Genomic DNA, 21,204 nt, shown 5'->3' with positions numbered 1-21,204 from the left:
AGAAAATTGCCCTTGAGTAAAGGAAAAACATCTTTACAGATGAACTAGATAAAAAGAAAATAAAGATAAGCAGTCCCCACAACAGACAGCAATTACTTGTAGTGCAACCACCAGGGAAGTCCCACAGGACTGCATATGCCCATATGTCCAAAATAAAGAAAGAAAGGAAGAAAGAATGAAACTGATGTGACAAAGTCTGCTGTAGAAAACCTTCTGAGAAGATCACTGAATGCACAGTAAAAAAAAAAAAAGATAAATTTCAATGAAATATGAAATTTAATAAAAACAAAATAATGTGCATAAATGAGGACATTTTAATTATGTTAACAAAGTAGTTGCTGTAGAGGTCAAAAGCTAAAGTAAAGTAAAAGCTAAGTAAAGTTAAAGCTAAGTAAAGTAAAATGCTGTAAAATGCTGTGATATTATCACACGAATCTATGATATACACCAATCTCTAATACTATAAACAAACTGGTCTCATTGTCAGATAAAGGGATGCAGCAGCACTGGAAATGTTTCAGAAACGTTCAAAAGAAGAATCAGTGATACCAAACATTTTCAGCATAAGACCACAACAAAAGCCACCGACACAGAGAACTAAGGAAGGGGAAAATATTACACAGGTTCTTCAAATTTGCATGGCATGTAGAAGGAGAATAGAAAGCGATTATTCAGTATTTCTCCTAACGTATGAATTAAGAGAATCAGATGAAATCATTAGATAGGAGGTTCAAGCCAACAGAAAGAAGTACTTCTACTACACAAAATGTAATGAAACCACAGAACTACCTTACAAGTCTTTTGCATGGCGGCAGTACACTTGGATCCAACAAGCAATTAATCAGAAAGGCCCAGCAAAGATTATTAAATAACTGATCTCTGGCTCCAGGAGAGGCAGCACGACGGTACTTATGTTACATTCTCAGGTAGGACCACGCTGGCAAGCTGCTTTACTGAAGGCTGTTTTATTGAAGCATCCAAATGCGTGTGAAGTAAAAAATATTTTACACATAGATCCTCCTCCACCTTAAAAAAGGTTCTATCAGGTTGTTAAATTCAAATTTGGAAAATCAGGAAATGTCACAATTCAGATCGCTGTGCAAAATTATTTCTGATCCCTTGCACACATGTACTGTTGTTTAAGTCAATATAAGTGCAGCTTTTTATTCTCCTCCTCTACCCTTCCACCTTCAAGCTTCACCAAGGCACAGAATTGACAACACTCATGGATCCAATACGTCTCTTCTAGCGTACAGATATTTTCCCTAAAATCCCTACATCCCTACTTTCTCTTCCTACTTTGGAACATCAGAGAAGATGAGAACAAGTTTACGTTAGTACTACTGTCTCGAATTATATCTGGTGTCCCAACACAGAAAATTAAAGACCTGCTGCTTCCTTTGGCACAGATTGCCTGTACAATACTTAGCAAACCACCCATGGCTTTAAATGAAAATTCTCTTTGCTTTGTAGCCGTAAGAGTTGATCCTTGGTAGCTGATCAGCACCATGAGCTGCAACAGAAGTCACCAAGAATCTCAGATGCTCAACCCTGCCCATAAGGCATGAAGAGACAAGTGCTTATGCTCTTACCAAACCACATCACTCTCACCTGTTAGGTACTGCCCCTCAGTGGGGAAGGGCATTGCATGTTATTCAATTATATAGAGTTTCTCTACTACAATACAAGGTTACACATGCTTTTAAATCAATTCTGAACACAACTTACACATTAGTTTGTTTTCCCTCAGACTACAAATGAGGAAAAAAATATGGTCTATCACTGCCATTTCAGCTCAAAAAAACATTTCTGAAATTTTGTACGAAGATAACACAGGCATTTACACACTGTAGTGGAGTGATATAAAAAAATAAGTATACAGGGGGAACTTCAGAGTTTGATGTACAGTTCTGGCTCAAAAGATTTATTAGATAGCCTCAGGCAAATTTTCAACACATCCATGAAACAGATTCATCCATCATTACAGCCTACAGTTTGGCAATTAACATGTAATAAAAGTCTGTTGGAGACAGATCTGTACTTTGGCAAATCAAAACACGCACAAGAGGACAAACCAGCAGGACATTCAGTTAGTTAACTGAATCTTCCGAAAGATTGTAAGGGAGGCTTCTGAGATACCTGAAAAGGAGGGCTGGGGTTTAACTTGAGATGCAGGAGACAATACTCCCACTCTTCCTGAACTGAAACTACAATAAACCAGTTCTGATGCTTAGCGCCAATGCGTTATTGAAAAAGAATTATGGAAAGGACTATGGATATAGTAGGAGTCCGAAAGAGTAGGAGTCATTATAAAACAGGCTTGTGCAATAAACAAGAACTTCACTATGTTTCAAAACAGAAAAGAGAAAGACATCAGAACACCGAATTCTTGTCTGCTGACAGATAAAGATGAACACACAAACAGAATTGGAAACAACAACAACTTCAGAAAACAGTACCTAAAATGTGAAAGAACCACTGACTGAAGAAAGGACAAGTTGTTCACCAAAACAAGAGCACTAGACAATAGCAAAGGTCATGGACAAGTTATTTTCTGCAAGCGCTAGCGAACAAATCTATAGCTATGTCCATCATCTCTGCATGAACCTGGCTGACCAATTCTCTCAGTAGCAGTGCTACTCAATTATTTTTCTATAGAGAAATAGCATCACTTTTGTCTGAAAATTTCATGTTGGTTTGGAAACATAGTTCAGCTCATGACACTACTACGTGTAATCCATGTATAAATTTAAGATCAGACTGAAAATATTTCTCTCAACACAAAACTATTCTAGCTGGTTTTGTTTGACTTAGTTTTTCAACTTAAATCTCCACAAGTTGACCATAAGAGCTAGTGAGATGTCAAAAGCCACACGGAGAGTTAAGGAACAAAGATGTAGAGAACACGAAACATGCCAGAAAAGAAAAAGAATTCACAGCTGTATCTTTGTTCCCTGTTTGCAAAAGCCCAATTTGGAAGAAACTGATTACCTGGGCACAAGATATTACATTGCAGAATGTCACCACACCCAACACTGCGTGGCAGAAGATACAGCAAAGGTTGGCAAAAGAGAAGCTATAGCCTTGGGCTTTCATGTCACAGGATATCATACTTCTTAATATGATGGCAGTGTATGCTAGACAAAAAGCAAAACCAGCGGCCATGCATCCATTCCCCTGCCTCCGAAAAGGCTTTCAGAGAGTCATGAAGTCTGCTCCTCTGCTGGGGCTGAGGAGGCACTGCTACTGACAGTAGTTAAAGAAGCAAGGGGGCTGAAGTGTGCCACATTCATTTCTAACAAAAGTGGCAAATTTACTTATGAAGTAAAAAGCTTAGTGTTAGAAACAAAGAAATTCTCATCCCTTCAACTTACATACTGAGACATTTGATCAGTATGCTGAAAGCCTCTAAAAATGCCACTTTGTTCAAAATGCTCAGCTCTTTGTGATCAAAGCATTTACAGTGGAGTGGACACAAGTGACAGTCTTACTAGACCAATTTTATTTTTTTTAATGCAGTTGCACTGTTTTTGAAGAATAATTTGGAATACTTCTTCATTTTAACTGAATGCAAGCATCTTGAGCCTAGATTATATACTGTACTTTTTATTTCCTCAAGGAAAAATGACATACTGACCACCTTTTAAGATTTCTAGAACACTCTACAACCTGCAGCAAAAAATACATATTTCAAGGTTCTGATGGCTAATATCAGACAGAATGAATGCAAGAACAACGTTTTTAAAGAAATCATTCATGTAGCTCATTTAACTGGTTTCAAGATATAGACAAGTGAAAAGGTGTAGTTCCGATGGGCCTGCAAACCAGGAGCACATTAAAAGCCATAATTTGCAGTTTTGCACTTTGAAATTCAAGTTTTAAAAAAAAAAAGCAAACTGGATTATAGGATAGCACTACTTTTCAAACATTCAACAGTTGATATAGCATCTACAGATTCTCGAAGCAAAAATGCTAGCTTTCCTTAATTCTTGCGTTACACTCTTTTAAACAATAGCGAAGGTTATAGGAATTCCTCATAGATGCAATTCTAATGATTCTATAGCAACTGTTATTATACAGTGGTTAGACAAAAATATCATTACTTTGAAGCAGACTATACAGAAGACTCAACTGACTCCTCATTGTTCACCTATTTATGCAGAATCACCTTTGAATTTAGCACATTCCATTCAAATTAATGATGAAGATCAATCTAATCAACAGCATAGCTTAAATCATTTTACATACATAATTTTATACAGAACACTTCTGCTTTATCAAACTATGTTTTAATAGCTGCAATATGATGCGTTTGTACACATACACAGGCATATATACATGCATAAAAACACAGATAAGTTACCTGATCAAAGAGCTGCTTGCCTGTTGTATTGGGTTGGATGGCAAATTCCAGCTCTGCATCCATTGTGGTCACTCTGACATTGATCTACAGGAAACAATGGAAACTTTAAATCACACTGTAGCAATGCAATACTTCCATATCCTGTGATGACCTTGTAAGAAATAACCTACAGTAAGTAAATTCAACTATTTAAATGGTCTTGTACAGAATGCAGCAGACATAAAAATGTAAAATTACAATCTGCAAAAAAAAAATCTTTTGTTTTGCATAAAAGCATACTCTGCATAATATTCCATGCTAGGTTTGAAGATCAAACCATGGAACAAAGTTCAAGTACCATCTTAATGAGAAGGCTGACATGAGTACTAAACTCTCAGGCATTAAGCTACAGGGCACTATCTTTTGGTAGACTTCTCAGATATCTGCTACAGAAAAAGTTCAAGTCACAGATTATCACTTGAAGGTATTTATACTTGACAGGACAAGAAGCCAAGCAGCATCCTGCCCCGCCATTTCTCAGATTCAGAGGCTCAGTCAAGATGGACCAATGGCAGACTTTTTCATTACTGGAAAGAAGAATTACACAAATCAGCTCTCCTTATACTGATCCCATTTGATTTATTACAGGACTGAAAACCCACTGGTACTCCGTGAGCTCTGTCCCACTCCTGTAATAGAAAACCATTTTCCACATGACTCCCAACAGGTGCTGCTTCTGTCTGTCCCAAAGCAAGCGGTCACATGCTCCAGGTGGTATCCAGAAACCTATGTACCTTACCAAATCCTCTGCAGGTGGTACACACAGGAGTGAGAATTTTCATAAAGCACAAATAAGTACCAAATACACAGTACTGTCTTCTCACAGCTAGAAGGGTCCTCCATCCTACTGCTAGGCTATTAGATGTTATTTATGCTCAGTGAATAAGAATATAAAGCATTAAAGGTCAAATTTACATTGCTCTAAAAGCAGGAAAAAATCGTAAGACTTATTTAAGGCACACAGATACATTCTCATTTCTCTGTCTACTGTAAAATATGGAACTGGAATAAATTAGGACTTGTATTACAGGTTCTGACACGACTTGATCTATGCCTGTGTAAATAATTTCTGTTCTCTATCTCCCTAACTTTGCCACCAGGTGGAATACTTCGAGAAGCAAGTCTGGAAGAGTCTCAGTCAGACAGAACACAGAAAACAGACCTAAGATGGGAAGAAGAAAACTGGACAGAAATTTGTCCCTACATAACAGTTTAAGGTTGTTCACCCCTTTCTCTAGTGTCAACGTAAACAACTCTGGACATGAGCTGGAAGCACAAGACAAGAGCAGCAGGAGTCAGAGGACCTCTAGGTTATAGACCTATAAACAAGGAAGATAGTGGAGGGTTACAAACTTTTTGCGTGCAAATACTGATAAAGAACAAGAGTTGAAGGTTTTGGAGAAAAGATAGTAAATTTTTATTGGAAAAAAAAATAGAGGGAAGTGTGTGTGAGGAGGAGAGAAAAAGGGGTATTTTTTGTACATTCTGCTACTCCTTTCAAAAAAAAAAAACTGCTTTTTAAAAAAAGCAGTTTTGGACTTCAATAAGAAATCCTGCTTTAGCACAGCTAGCAGTAAGTTACAAGGGGTATGGCTAAAATGGAACTTTATTAAATGCCAAAGCACTCTTATGTAACAACAGCATTGCCAAAACAAGAAGTGCCACAGAAGATTTAGAAAGCACAGAATGTTAAACTAACTGCAGCAGACTTTGTGAAGTTGCAATAGAGACCTCTTACATAAATATCCTTATTTTTAAAAGTTCTCCTAGAAATGGAAGAGCTACCGCCTGAAAGTCTGCATCCTTTACAAAAGCTGAAATACATAAACAGGGAAGTAATAGATGTCTTACAGAGAATAAAGAGGCAAGCTGAACACAACCCACAGATTATGATTACTGGAACAAACAATGAAGAAAAAAAAGCAGCACTTGCATGCATTAAGGTAACTTCAGTAATTTTTTCTCTGAACTTCAGACTAATAGGTCACCTATTAATACTTCTGTAGAACTTAAGTTCTACCAAGAATTCTCAAATTAAATGACAGTAATATTAAAATAGCCTCTTACAACATTAGTTATTTTTAAGAAAAACTATAAATGTAATACTACCCTTAACTTTTTTTTTTTTTAAATACCATTTTCCTCCTACAGATGTTTGGACTAACTTAGATTTTGGCAAAGAACTATTGATCTTCTGCAGTTTTATAGCTAAAGCTGTGAAACAATGTTATTTCTGTCCGGGAAAACAAGGTTACTGTTGGCAAAACCTGAGACCAAACCCAGAAGGAAGACCTCACCTAAATCCTCATCACACTGCTCACTCCCAGTGACACCAAACCTCTGCTCTCAGCTGCACTGTTAGCTTCATTTTGCAGACAAAGTGCATTAAGAAAGACAAGGGGGAAAGATTACGCTTGATTTATAAGGCAAGGAATTGAGAGAACAGAGGCAGAGAGATGGCCCAGTGACTTGGGCAATGGACTGCCATTCAGGGAAACTGCCACTGGGGGTGGCAGGGGACACTATCTGAACCACGATTCATGAAGACAAACACTGCTTTGAACATAACTGCTGAGCCAAGTTTGCCACACAAGCACGGAGACAGGATGGACCTCTTGCAAACGTTCTCACACTACCACTGCTCGTGCCACAAGAATTAGTTTATGCCAGCTTCCCAAATCTTGCTCTCACCAGGATTACACTTGTTCCTTTAGAAGCTACTGAAGCTACTACAAAGCACTGGGAGCAGATGCTTTGTAAGGACGCCACTCTGCAACCCAACCTAGAAACTTTCGTGGTGGTTCCTGCACTCTGTAGAAGTATGCCCGAGGAAGCTTTTTTAATGTTTAAAAAGTTGACGCGTCTAAACATGTATTTGGTGGCACAATTTAACAGTTTATTTCATTTACTATTCACCTAGAGATGGCCACGTGGTCGTGGGTGGGAAACACTTAAAAACGTAATTGGAGGTTTCACAACTGGGTAGCCTTGATCTTGCCTGAGGATTCACGAAGTCTGCACAGTGAGAGACTGCTCCCTGTTTATACACCAGGATGTGGCACAGCTGAGCCACAGCCGGGCAATGACCGGCAGCACTGAGACCTGGCAGTGCAGCACGAGGACGCAGGAAAACACTGAGTGCAGGACACGCGGTACAGACAACCCCGCTGCTGCCGATGCTCAATCCATGCAGCTATGCAGAGTTCTAACGCGAAGGACATAAGACATCTTTCCTGCTCCCACTTCAGATAAATGAGTACACCAATCTCCACCCAGGGAGGTTACGGCACTCTTAAGCTGTAGAGAGCGGTATTTGAAGATAAACAAACAAGAAAATCCACCCCCCAACCCACAGGCAAATTAAGAACATGGTTAGGGTTTGCCTCTTTCTGGCAGAATATCATCCTGAATTACCTTTATGTAATTACAGGTTAATTTACATTAAAGAAGCACCTAGACGAGCACTAGCTGTATTTAAAAGGCCATAATGGAGAAGATAAAAGGGGAGGTTAATGAGTTTCTTGAAAGAATTTTTAAAGATTCCTGAGATGAAAAAAAGTGCTTATAGTACAATGCTTTCTTCAGCTGGCTGCTTCTACAAACCAAGATGCTGTAGGAATGCATTAAGAAAACAGTTAAGATTATTGTACCATAAAGTCCACTGGACATTTCTATTGCAAAGCTCCACCTAAAAGCATTAAATCAATGTTTAGACTACCAAGGCTTATCACAGATTCTAAAGTAACTAGCTTGGCTCATCTGCCCGCAGTTAGTGAAGGAAACAAACAGTCAGGGAAAGAAAAAGAACCACCAGGCCTCTGGAAAAAAATTCAAGTATAATTTTTTCTTATTCTGACATAACTGCTTTGTCCCAGTATCTGGGTAAATATACACATACGTTAATGTGTTTGTAATAAAATTTCTCAATAATAATGCTTTACTGTCCAATGCTTTAAACCCCTGCATTCTGACTGGTATCTTATCCACCTTGGCATCAGAATGAGCGGTCCAAGTTTTCCTGTATTTTACCACACTTGCTTCACAATAATTAAATACAGTCAAGGTAAAGACTGTGTATATAGACAAAGATGCACATCAATTATTCTTTGGGAAAAGAGCAAGTGATGTTTTGATAACAGGTGTCAATAAAGCGATACAAGGACGCTTTTACAAACTGTGGCAAACCTACCCATTAAAAAAATCTAAAGATTTATAAAATAATTCACCTAAATCAACAAAGAATATGACTGATGAACAAAACTGGAACAATAAACATCCATGTGCACGTACTAAAAGCATGGCGTTTGTAAGGACACATATTTGTGGTATTCTTCCAGAGCTTTAAGGACTAGAAACAGAAACTTCTACACTTTCTCATGGTATTTTACTTCAGCCCTCTGCAATTTAATAGGCTAATACATATTAATCACATTAACTTCTGATCCTCTCCTCAAATGCAGATATGAGCCATCAAGTGTGCAAAAGAACTGACTCTCAGCTTAACAGTATCATTCTTGCCACTGCTGCCCTTTAGCCACTGTTTGCTGTGATGAGTCGTGGTGCTTCAGCTACCATCAGGAGGCCTAAAACTGAGCTGACACTAATACTGAGTAGGAAAACCATTTAAAATCATGTGAAAAACATGTTCCATAGTTTTGCTGTTTTAATGAACATGATGCGAGTTAGTCATATGTAAAAACCATGGAAACAGACCAATTCTCATCTAGAATCAAAAGAAGCAAAAGAAGTTTCTTCAAGCTAGTTCAGCCAATCTCTGTATCCTGTTTGCTTCAAGCAGTATAGCTGTCATGGAGGAGCAGCACATCGGTCCCACTGCTTTATGCATCACACCAACACACAGCATTCTCCACATCAACATCAAAGCAGAGGGATGAAGAGATGCGTGAGAAAAATTAAAGAACGAGATAAGGTGAAATGGTAAGGATTAAATGGCATTATGAACCAAAGGCTACAAAATAACAGACCACAGATATTGATAAAACTCAAAGTTTAAAAAAAAAAATCAAAAAATAGTCCTCAAAAATGACATCAATTGTCTATTTCTGCTGCAAAAATAAATCGTATGACCAAACTATAACTAATAGCCTGAATATCTAAAAGACTGCCCTGCAAAACAAATCCATTTTTTATCAGAATGTTATTCCAACATAAACCATTTCAATTCAACCACTCTGCAGAAATGAACTTCATCTTGCAAATACCGATTCAAACTTTAAATATCCACATTACTCCCCAATGCGATAGCTGCTTCTTCTAGATAGACAATACCATAAAATGCCACAGTCACAAAGAACTGCCTTTAATCTTTCAACATTCAGCCCCGTGACAGCCTAGTATAACTTTTCTGTTTCATGCATTGCAGCCTTGCACAGAAATGCTGCTAACTATCAGGAAAAAAAAGAAGCCAATAATTTTAACTCCTCTTACACCTTATAAATGCAACTAAAATTTCAGTCAATTAAACCTAATCTTCTTAGCCTATGAAATGATTAACACTTACGTAACTAATGGTGCCTAATTTTAGACTCCACGTTTCTATTTTTGGTGAAGAGCTGAGAGAATGGCACATAGCTGAGAAACATTTTGTATCTGTTCTTTTAGGAATGAAACGCTGCAAGTAAGATTCAATAGATATTCTATTCTTCACCGGGCAGAGAAATGAGCACATTGCAAATAGCCCTACCAAGCAGAGCAGCTCCAATTTTGATTACAGTAACAAAGACCTAATCAAACTCAAGTCGGCATTTTTTTTTCCCCATAAGGATCACTAAAGCTAAATGCAACTTAATTTTGCACTGACAAGCGGAACTGGGAATATTAATGTCTCAAAACTATTTCTTTTAAAAGTAGAGATGCTGAGCAAACTCCTTGAAAAAAATGGAGAGCTGCTTTGTTCCAAACACACATCAAGTACACAAACAGACTTTCCTACGGAAGCAACTAAAGAAGAACATGTTTTAATAGTGGAAATTTGTCATACACTTATTACCTTAATATCTCAAAACAATGCATTGAAGTCACTTACACCCTTTTCAAAACACTCCTTTGCACTCTAGCCACTTAACCCAGTAGCCTCTGAGAGAAAATCCTAAACACTCACATAAGAACAATGACCTTTTGCTACCACATATAAGAAGATCATTCACAGTGGCATGAACCTTATTGCAGACAGAGGCTTAACTTCCAGGAAAAATAGCTGCATTTTAAAGCAAAAATTTTCCCATGGTAAAATGTTTTACTGGTCTTCATTTGTTTAATTTTTTTTTTTTTGGACTACTACATAAACTTTCCACGTGAAAGCAAGAAAAAAAAGCTGCAATTCTTTCCACTGATCTTCCTGTGATCAAGAGTTTAGTGATTTAAACTCATCTGTAACTTCATTATTTGTTACATGTAACATCAAAATAAAATTCATTCTAAAATCCACAGTGAATTTGCTTAGAGTTATATGCACAGATTCACTTATTTACAAGAACACTGGATCTCCAAACAGCTATCACTTGGATTAATACAGCAGGACCTGGGGGGGAAGAAAAAAAAAAAAATCTAAACAGGTCAACTTTCAAGGGAAGCTTCAAAATAGCCTATTATTTAAGAAGCGACTGGAGCAAAATCTGAGGTTTGAGTTTTACACATGAAGTTATTTAATCTGTGGCATGTGTGCTACTACTACATTAACTGATTACAAGTTACAGTTTCAGCACAATGAAGTTTACAGGAAGAAACTTGTATGACATTTTTCCAGAAAAGTTATCAATTTCACTTCTTAGTGGCTCCTTTCACTTGGTGAGATCTCAGATGTGCCTACAAACATCAGCAGGAAAAGGCCAACATATGAAAAGTCTTATATGAAATCCAGCGTAAAAGGACATATGTGTATATTCTCTCACCTCTGGCATGACTCCAGCTTCCTTTCAAAGCTCTGGTAGCAAATTTCTATTTGTAGGGTGAATTGGGAGCCCTTCTGACAACTCCGTAATCTCAATTCTAAGGATACTCCTTTCCTCCAAAACCACATTTTTAATGATTTCTCTCAGCTCCTTGAGGCAGAGGAAACTTTGCTTGGCTAAGTTTTGTGGTTCTGAGCCCACAATTTAGAAAACAACTCTGCCTGAGTGAGCTTATCTTTTTTCAAACAATCACACCTGTGACTTCCTTGGGCCTTGGCTGCATGGAGCTGGGGGGTTTCAGGATCACACAATGACCTTTTCCCCTTATTCTAAAAATACTTTTCCAGTTGGGAAGCTCTGTTCAGAGCACAACTCAATTAACGTAGCCAGGACTGGAAAAGGTCAGAAAACAGTATGTTGCTAATTCGTTTTCCTGCCTTTAAGAATGCAGCTTTCTGCAGGAAGGGGTTAGTACACAAAAATAACTCATTCTCATTTCATAGAGTGTTAAGATATTGGTCTAAATCACTGTGGAGAGGGGGAGGGGGAGGGTTTGGGGGAAGAGAAAAGAGACTATGACATGGCCAGCCTGCCGGTAGATTAACAGCAAAGTTCTAGACAGAATTTCTAGCCTTTGGATAGTCACATGCTCACATTATCCACTATGCTGTACCATTTCCAAATATTGGAGTGCAATACTGACTACTGTCATTTCTAATTAATAGCAAAAAACTTTCATACATCTACAAAATGATACACATACACTTACACTCAGTCATGGATATGTTCCATTCCTCATCTACTACCTCGATGAAACATCAGTGAACAAAGGAAGCCTGAAGGCTATTACACAACCCAATTAAGAAGAGGAGAAATAATCTTCTCTGACAATACAGTTCCCTTTCTGAATGTTTTGCTCACTAAAATGCAAGGGGAAAAAGAGAACCAAAACCCATTGAACGCATTATAGATAAAGAACTACACATACAATATTACACCAACAACAAAAGAATCAAGCTGCTGAATACTAAGTGTATCCTTAAATGATTCTAAAATCAGTACCAAGACAAAAATTAAAGATTTTCTTTTCTGGACACAAAGTGGATGAACTCTTATTTTAGCTGAAATGAAATGTCTTCCCTTCTCCATTTACCTTCTAGGTTACACCCCCTACCACAGTAAAAAATACCACCTAACGGTCCCATTGCTATTACTGACCTTTCCTATGTTGTCTTTCCCTCACAGACCCTACAGTGAAACCTTCCATTTATTCTAACAGACCTTGAGTCAAGCACAAAGCGTGCCTCCACCATCCAGTGTATGCCATTTCACCTCAAAGTCAGCAGTTCCTGAAAGATCACTCCCCCTGCCAGCCAACCAGGCTTTAAGTCCACTGCAGTCTGATAGCACTACTCTCCTCTTGAAGTGTGCTACTGACACACAACTCCTCAAAGCACCAAGCTTCCTGGAACTGTTTCACATGTTGGTATTAAACTATCTGGACTCCACTTGTACATTATGAAATCTTAGGAAACACATTAAGGACACAGGTAAAACAACTGGAGCTGTTTAAAGCTCATCACTGAATCACAGATGTTAGAAGGGACCTCTGCAGACCCTTGAGTCCAACCCCCCTGCTAAAGCAGGTTACCTACAGTAGGTTGTTGCACAGGAAAGAGTCCACATGGGTTTTGAATATCTCCAGAGAAGAAAACTCCACAAACTCTTTGGGCAGTTTGTTCCACTGCTCTGCCATCCTCAAGGTAAACAAGCTCTTTCTCATGTTCACATGGAACTTCCTCTGTTCCAGTTTGTTCCCATTACCCCTTGATCTGCCACTGGTCACTGCTGGAAAGAGCCTAGCCCCATCCACTTGCTTCCCACCCATTAGATACTGTAAGCATTGACAAAATCCTCTTTATCTTCTCTTCTCCAGACTGAACAGCCCCAGGTTTCTCAGCCTTTCCTCATAAGGGAGATGCCCCAGGCCCTTTATCATCTTTGTGGCCCTCCACTGAACTCTCTCCAGAAGTTCCTTGTCTGTTGCAACCTCAGGAGCCCAAAATTGAACATAGTATTTGAGGCTTCACCAGGGAAGAGCAAAGTGGGAGGGCCACCTCCATTGACCTGCTGGCCACATCCTTTTTAATGCACCCCAGGAAACCACTGGCCTTCTTGGCCACAAGGGCACACTGCTGGCTCACAGCCAACCTGCTGTCCTCCAGGACACTCACGTCCTTCTCCACAGAGAAGAACCACTCCAAAAAACCAAAAATCCTGTTAAATTTTAGATGAGTAAGAGAAAAGCTACTTACTGGCTTCGGCATTTTGCTGGTTTTCTCTTGTCCACTTCAGTCTTCTATAAATTCTTTGTTCCCTTCTGTCAAAAACAAATGTAAAAAAGGCTGTTTAGAAATTAATCGTAACAGAGTTCATGTACACCACAGCTAATAGTACAAATACCAGTAGAGATAAACAGGTGCTCCACACATACAAAATGCCCTTTTCATTAGGTAACAATAACAAGCAGCTAAGTAACCCACTACCAGAATCTACAGGTTTCTGTAAAGTAACCTCCTTTCCAGTGTTTATAAAATACTACTCCACTGAAGTCAGAACAAAAGATAGTTCCTCAAGTGCTATGTTCTTTAAAAAAGAAGTGATATTAGACATCTTTCGGTACTGAAAGCCTTTGACATTTATGAGAAGAAAAATTTCTTCAAGTAACTCCAAAGCTGCAATTTAACCTGTCAATGCTAGCCAAATTTGAAACTTCATGCAAACAAAGAAAAAGCTAACATGATCTTTAAGCATCAAAACTGTGTCTCATGTGCATAAAAAGCCTCCATTTCTCTCAGGGAAGAAACAATACACTCATTTCTCCCAAATGAAGATAAATGCAAGTAGACCATAACAGTACAAATTAAAAATAAAAATTCAGCAAAGCAGATTTTCTTCATTTTGTAAGCAGAAAGGCTATAAGTTATGTCTAAATAGTTATGAAATTATTTACTGTTGTGTTCTACAAGTTCAAAATGGTCTTTATGCCTTGCAAGAAAACCCACAATGCTTGTAATGTGGCTGGCAGATCGCACTCTAACTTGATTCAGTTCATCCCAGCTTAGAAAGATTTAGTAGCAGTCACCTTCCTGCTCATAATAAGTACTGACTTCTATGGATGAGTCCAGCTGCTGGTCTGCAAAGAGTACCAAAGGTAGCATTGCCTTCAAAATGAATAGAACTGCAATTTCATTCATGCTAAGGCAAATGAAGATGAGGCACTATTCAGCATAATCTGAGATTCCAGTGTTATATTTCCATGATTACACCAGAAAGATAACATTCTCCAAAGTACTTCAAGAAGTTTAGAAACAAAACCAAAGTGTTTCAAGTGATTTATTTATCAGAAGCAAACTTCCATATAAGAGATTTCTCATTCATAAAGAAAGAAGCAAATATATTGTTACACGTATTTAAATAAGTTCCATTTCCTTTGCTTCTTATAAAAATACAGTACATATCAACCAAGCTTTGCAGAGCAAGCTAAGGGGCACTAGCATTTATTACTTTTCTTTTCCTACTCCATAGCTTGTGACGGAGGATATTCTAAAGTATTGGGCAGTATCAGTAACAGTATTTTACTATTTGAATATGTAGTTCAATACAATTTTGAAAAGCTGGAGCAAACTTTCCCAGAATGACATCTTCTCTCTGTTTTTATTTTTTTACTGAAAGAACTTCAGAGGGAGAAGGAGCCTGGGAAAGACATAAGATAAGAAATGATGTTTCTACGAGGTTTCCTGGGTCCTTACAACTCTGTTCTTTGATAAAATTCAACGGCACACACTCAATTCACAGAAAAGATTGCTCTCTCTCCTTCCTGCTTTCTCTAGCACCCCCCAGAAAATAAGAAGTAGAACAAGCCTGGCCATAACTTCTGCTATCAGCAGGAAGGACTCCAAGCTGCAGCAACCCCCATGCTCACCTTCTTGCCAGCAGAAGCTCAGCCCTGGAGTTAAGCTCAGAAAACTAACCATTCAAAAGCTAACTTAGAGTCTCATCCACCATTTTAGAAACGCGCCAACTCAACGGTACTGAAACGAATAGTAAGTGGCACAACTGCTCTTATGTGCCTATATTTGCATTGAAAAGAAGAGGTGTGGTAGGACTACTGCTATTACTCAAGTTCAGGCTCCAGAAAACAAATGAGAGCACACGGCACAAAGCCGGGCTGTGCAACCAACTGATTGCTTTCTGAAGCCTTTCTAAAAGAAATGTGTCTACCACTTTCTAAAAGGACTGTGCCATACCATCATATCATTACAAATTCTTCCAGATAGTCATTTTTTGCTTTTGGTTTTACCTAAACATTTTATTCAACTGCTATAAACCAATGCTAAATTACTATTTGAAAGCAGACTCTAAAACCTTGGGGCAATCGTTTAAATCATAAATGTCACTACAACGTTTCATTCTATGGGATAATCTTAAGTCATCAAACCACAGTTAGTTGACATAATTTAACTGAGTTTACACAATTAACACGTACTATTTGCATGCAATAAAACAAAGCTACCAGTTGAAAGTTAACAACAGTCTTGTCCATAACTGAACAAAAATAAACAGTGTCACTGCCAGCCCCACGATCTTACGGGCCTGATAACTGATCGTGGAGCATAAAGAACAGGAAAAGAAAAAACTACACAGAGCAAACAATATCTCAATTTTCATTGAAGCGTTTGCTGTAGTATCTTAGAGTAAAATCTAGTTCATTTATTTAAAAGAAAAAAAATCATAAGTTTACTTAATTGTGCCGAAACCTGTTCTTACATCAGATTATAAAAACCATGCGCTGTATTATAAGAAAAAAAGTCACATGAATCACTGATGTTAGTCAGAAATTCAAAATATGGAAATAAAACTGCACACAGTGCAAGAACAGCCTGTGTCTACATGCTTTCATGCTCAGTGTTATACAACTTCAGAACAATATACTCATACAAAAGCACTGCAACTAATTATTATCACTACAGAAGAATCAAGATCTTCACAGATCTTGAAAAGGAACAAAAAAATCAAAATCAAGTAGCAAATAGAAAAATCCCTACCTTCCCCAATTATCAGCATTGACTAGCATTAAGACAAAACAAATATAATGAAAATATTTGGTTGAAAGAAACCAAATATCACCGCCAGGCAAACTACTGTCATCTCCACTGTTATCAGCGCAGTAGGAGTTCACTTCTGCCGTTTATGTGTACCCAATTTATATTTAGCAAACATAATTATTCTGGCTTTTACTAAGCTTTCTGCTTTGACGCAATTAATTACATATGCTTAGTTTTATCTTAACACCCCCTTCCACGCCAGCCCCGTGGGGCTGTGGGTGCAGAGCTCCTGGTGCAGCTCCCCAGGCCTCGAGGCCTTCATGGCATGTGCTGCTGTGATCCATCTCCGGACTGAGTCACCAAGAGGTCAGATGCCACGCATCACAAACCAAACAGAAATTCCCTTAAAATGAACGATTGAGATTTCAATTCGTTTCACAATGTGGCAGTTCGATTTTTTGAAATCATTATCATCCATGTTTCCAGTTACACCACAGAAGCCAACAAATAAAGCAATTGTTGAAAGATGACAAAGAAAGCTTTATCCAGAAAGCGATGGTGCAGAAAGCGCACGATGCCAAAATTCTGACAGATAATTTATGCAGCAGCTGTTTTCAAAAGAAACATTCATGCACAGAGCCGTGGGGCCGGGGTCAGGTGAGGAAGGGACGGGAGGCCCGAGATGATGGAAAATGGAGCCACAGCATCAGCAGGGCTCTGTCTGACAGCCCAGGGCCTTCCTTCAGAAGAAGTCTCTTCACAGAGTGCTCCCCAGGCTTCGAGTTCTCAGCACCTGCCTTCCAGCATACAGATGGCAGGACCGCAGAGTTTCAGCCACAGCCACGTAACGTCAGCTCACTCATTTACAGGAATTTGTTTAACATAAATACGCTTTTTCTTTGCAGTCCTGTAGCATTGCAATTGTTGTGATCTCCAACAGCTTTACAGGCAGCAACAGAAAGCCTACAGGCCACCGTACTTACCCACCTGGCCTCAGCTTTCTGCCAAAGCCTCCATTCTAGCATAGCCTGTGAATACCCACGGGGCAGCCATTCCTTCCACTAAGCTCAGCAGCTCCTAATGACACACTAGTTGAGGTCCAATAAAGCTGCGCGTTCACCACAGGCTGTACCTCTGTGTGCATCTTTCAGTCAGGTAAGGAGATATCTACACAGTTGCCCGAGACGCAGGCAGACCATGGGGGAACCACAAGGAATCTTAGAGAAAGAGAAAAAAATAAAAAAGCTAAATTCTGTAAATAAAAAATAATAGTTAAAAAAAGAAGAGACGTGACCAGTGCTAGATACCACAGAGTTTCACAGATAGCAACACTTTGAGTATTACACTTTCGCCTTCTTAAAAGAACACTATTTCCCTCCAGTTTCTCCACACCCAAGATACCTGACTTGCTGACTCTCCAAAAATAGTTACTATATAACCAGGACAATTGTTATGCTTTAACCATATTTACAGACAAAGCCATTTTGAAGATGCAGCTGCTTTCTTCTCAGCTGGAGATCCCAAGAACTTCAGTTGTACTAATGAGAACTGGGCAGCAGCCAGCACAGTAGTTAAATGAAAAGGAACACAGAACAGCCGAAGAATGTTTATGCAACACTTGAAGTTTTACCAGTTAGCAACAGATGTGCTAAACAACTTGCATACTAAGCTTAATAAATATAAACTGTCATCTTAACTTCAGCCTTTTGCTTAAGGCATCCAAGCAAGATCTGGAAGAGTTTTACAACAACAATATGCAGCCTTCCCATGTACGTCTGATACGCAAGCAAAAATGGAAATGATGATGTGTGACTGACATAAGTACTCTATTGTTTTAAGGTGAGAAACTTCTCTAAAAATAGGGCTAGCAAAGAATTGCGGCATAACCGAAACCCTGGGTAGATCCTATTCCAGAACCAGAGGTTGTGTTTTCTGAATAATGTGGTGCAAGTCTCTTAGGACAAGTTCCTTAAAATACAGAAAAGCCCTCACATCAGCCTCCATACGCACTAGCTAGAGTTCTTAAATCAAAGTGCTCCCTGTCTGAGTCAGTGTAATCTTTCTGTTTCTCCCTGTACTACATGACTTGAAGGCTTCATTTCACATACTAATTAATAAACGCCTAAAACTGAAAGAGAAAGTTATTTAATTCAAAGTACAGCCAAGAATTAGCCTACTGCTAAAGTTACCCGGAGACACAGCCCTTCAATGTAGAAAGCAAAGAGTTTGCTGAGGTCCTTCCAACTCTGGGAAAAGCTCACCGAGCATGTGAGGCACACCGGGTGCTGCTTTAATGCACAGTATCTTTGGACAATCAGGTCTTTCTTCACAACTTAGTATAAAGTTTTGGTTACATTTACAAACTTGAAAATCCTCTCTTTCCTCTACGCCCACGTGCTTTTAAGGCAATACAAAGCGATAGGACAGCTTTGATGTTTTTAACACATCCAATACAAAGCTGCAATGCCTTGAACAACTTCCCTTTTAACCCTTGCCAACAGAAGTCTCCTTCTTAAAAGCTGAGCAGCAATTAAAGATCTCTGAAGAATAAAGCCACATACATACCTACCCTGACAATGGCTGCAATCACTTGATTTGCTCTATTTACCAGGAACTGCCTCCACCAGGAATCCTACCTCTTTCATTCCTCAACCCCCGATCACGCATTGTGCGGATGAATCCACATTCTCATCACATATGCAGTGAGCCAACTTCTCGCTCTATGGCTTCACCACATTCTCAGTGAAACTAACTTTATCTGGCAGCTCTGAACATCAGCAAGGCCGGCAACACTCCTTGCTGCGACAGCAGCAGCAAGCGACAAGAGCTCTTTCTGTTCTCCCTCCAGACACTTTCATACTGTTTCTTTCAGTCACTACTCAAGGAGAACTCTCTGGACAGCTCCTGACGTGTCCCATCACGTCCCTTTCCACGTGGTTTTTACTGCTGCGGACGGTACTTCAGCTCTCCAGCCTCCCAACCTGAGAGAAGAGCTGTGTCACTTCAGCACAAAGCTGGAAACGTGCCACTGCCTTGTGACTGCTGCTCGCCGGGAGGCCGCTTATCTGGGAACACCGCCGTTTATTTTTCTAACAACCCCTCTTCTGCTAAATCGATATTTGCTCAACAGAGACAAGACTTACAACCCGAGCAACAGCTATCGCTCCTCTTTACCCAGCACAGAACCGGGGCTGTGTCACCGCGCAGCTCCACGCCCCCGCCCGCCGCAGCGCTGCAGAGCGGTGCCCACGCACCGAGAGCTGTGGCACCCGCGTGTGGGCAGCGCTGCGCCGTGACACATGGCACGAGGCCGAGCACGGCGCGGGGACACCTCTGGCGCCTGACTCAGCGTCACACAGACGGAATGAAGTCAAGTCGCGACTCCTAACTCCCAGAACTCTGAAAGAAAACGCTTGCGGAAGGCTGTACCTTAAAGGGGAACACGAAATACTTGGCTGATGGCAAAAGACAGCCCCGCTGCAGCCCACAGCCGGTTCGGTTCGTTCTGCTGGCACGGAGTCCAGCAGAGTATTTTTCCAGGCGCGGATTTAGAGAAATGACACAGGCGGACCGCGCAGCGCTGAAGGCAGCACGCCCTCCGCGCGGCGGGCTTCAGCGAAAGGTTAACTGCAAGCGCCCACAGCCCGCACAGAGCACGAATCCACGCAAACACAACGCACAAAGGCTCATTGAGGGCCGCCGGGCCCATGACGTCGGCCGGCACTCAAGGACTCTCCAAGTGTCCATTTGTTAGAAACAATAGACAGCAACAGATGCTCGCAGCGCTCCTTTATGAAGCAATCCCTTACCGAAGCCGCACGCAGCCGCCACATGGCCGCGGAGCCCATGAATAATGCAGCGGGAGCTCCCACAGAACGCCCACGACTCCCTCAGAGGGGGCGGCGGGACGGGGCCCTCACGACCCGCAGTGCCCGGCCCGCCGGGAGGCCCAGCGCCCGGCCCGGCCCGACCCGCCGCCCCCGCGCCCGCCGAGCTCACCTGGGGCTGCGATCCCCCCACACCGTCGGGGAGGGGACGATGCGCGGGAAAAGCAACCGGGAGGGCCGAGGCGGGCGTTTCCCCGCCCCGCCGCGCAGCTCCCCCCTAGCAGCGGGGCAGGAGGCGCTGCGGGGCCGCCCCGCGCTGCTCGCGGCGCCGCCGGGAACGAGGCGCCGAGCGCGGCGGCCGCTGACAGCTCCGCAATATGGCGGCAGCCGCCGCCGTTCAGATTTTCCCCCCTATCAGATTTTGCGGCTCGGGACGCAGCGCGCATGCTCGGAGGGGAAGGCGCATGCGCGTTAAGCGGCGCGAAGCCGCTGCCCGGAGCCCGGGTGGAGGGGCGCGGGGTTTTGGCGGCGCGGAGGGAGCTGCGCGCGGTACTGCGGCTCTGAGGGCGGGCTGTCCCGCCGCCTCGGGGCGGGTTGGCGGGATGCGCTTCGTGAGGGGGGTTAGAGAGTGTCCGGTAAAAAACTCATGAAACTGTTAGCTCGTGTAAGTGGAGTGATGGGGGGGAGGCGGCTCACACGTGGGCTCAGTCGTCGGGCAGCCCCGAGGGGAAGGGGGTAGGCATGCCCGGGCGGGCGCGGGGCTGCCGCGTGCTGCGGCTCGAATGGGCGGGCACCGGACGGGGAGCGCCGAGCTCCTGTGTGCCCCTGTTCGTCGTGTGCCGGCGGCAGACATTCGCGTTCTGCCTCGCTCTGTGATGGTCACGCGTTTTGTTGTTCCTGTTGAAGAGGCACTTGTTTCTCTCGCAGTCATCAGCGCTGGACCTGTGTGTCTCGGT

At 41.3% G+C, this 21,204-nt stretch overlaps 1 protein-coding gene across 1 annotated transcript in view; it reads right to left on the bottom strand.

Moving 5' to 3' along the window:
- Positions 1-20,569, bottom strand: part of RDX (radixin) — a 36,712-nt gene extending 16,143 nt beyond the window's left edge. Inside the window, exons 1-3 of the mRNA XM_021380138.1 lie at positions 20,421-20,569; positions 13,629-13,693; positions 4,364-4,447 (exon numbers count right to left, since the gene is read on the bottom strand). Coding sequence (XP_021235813.1) covers positions 4,364-4,447; positions 13,629-13,640 — 96 coding nt within the window. The 5' untranslated portion in view covers positions 13,641-13,693; positions 20,421-20,569. The remainder of the gene's footprint in view (positions 1-4,363; positions 4,448-13,628; positions 13,694-20,420) is intronic.

Source organism: Numida meleagris, chromosome 1 (assembly GCF_002078875.1).
Source record: "Numida meleagris isolate 19003 breed g44 Domestic line chromosome 1, NumMel1.0, whole genome shotgun sequence".
Taxonomy (NCBI): domain Eukaryota; kingdom Metazoa; phylum Chordata; class Aves; order Galliformes; family Numididae; genus Numida; species Numida meleagris.
The sequence above is the reverse complement of the archived record's forward strand: the minus strand, read 5'-3'. Positions and strand labels throughout refer to the sequence as shown.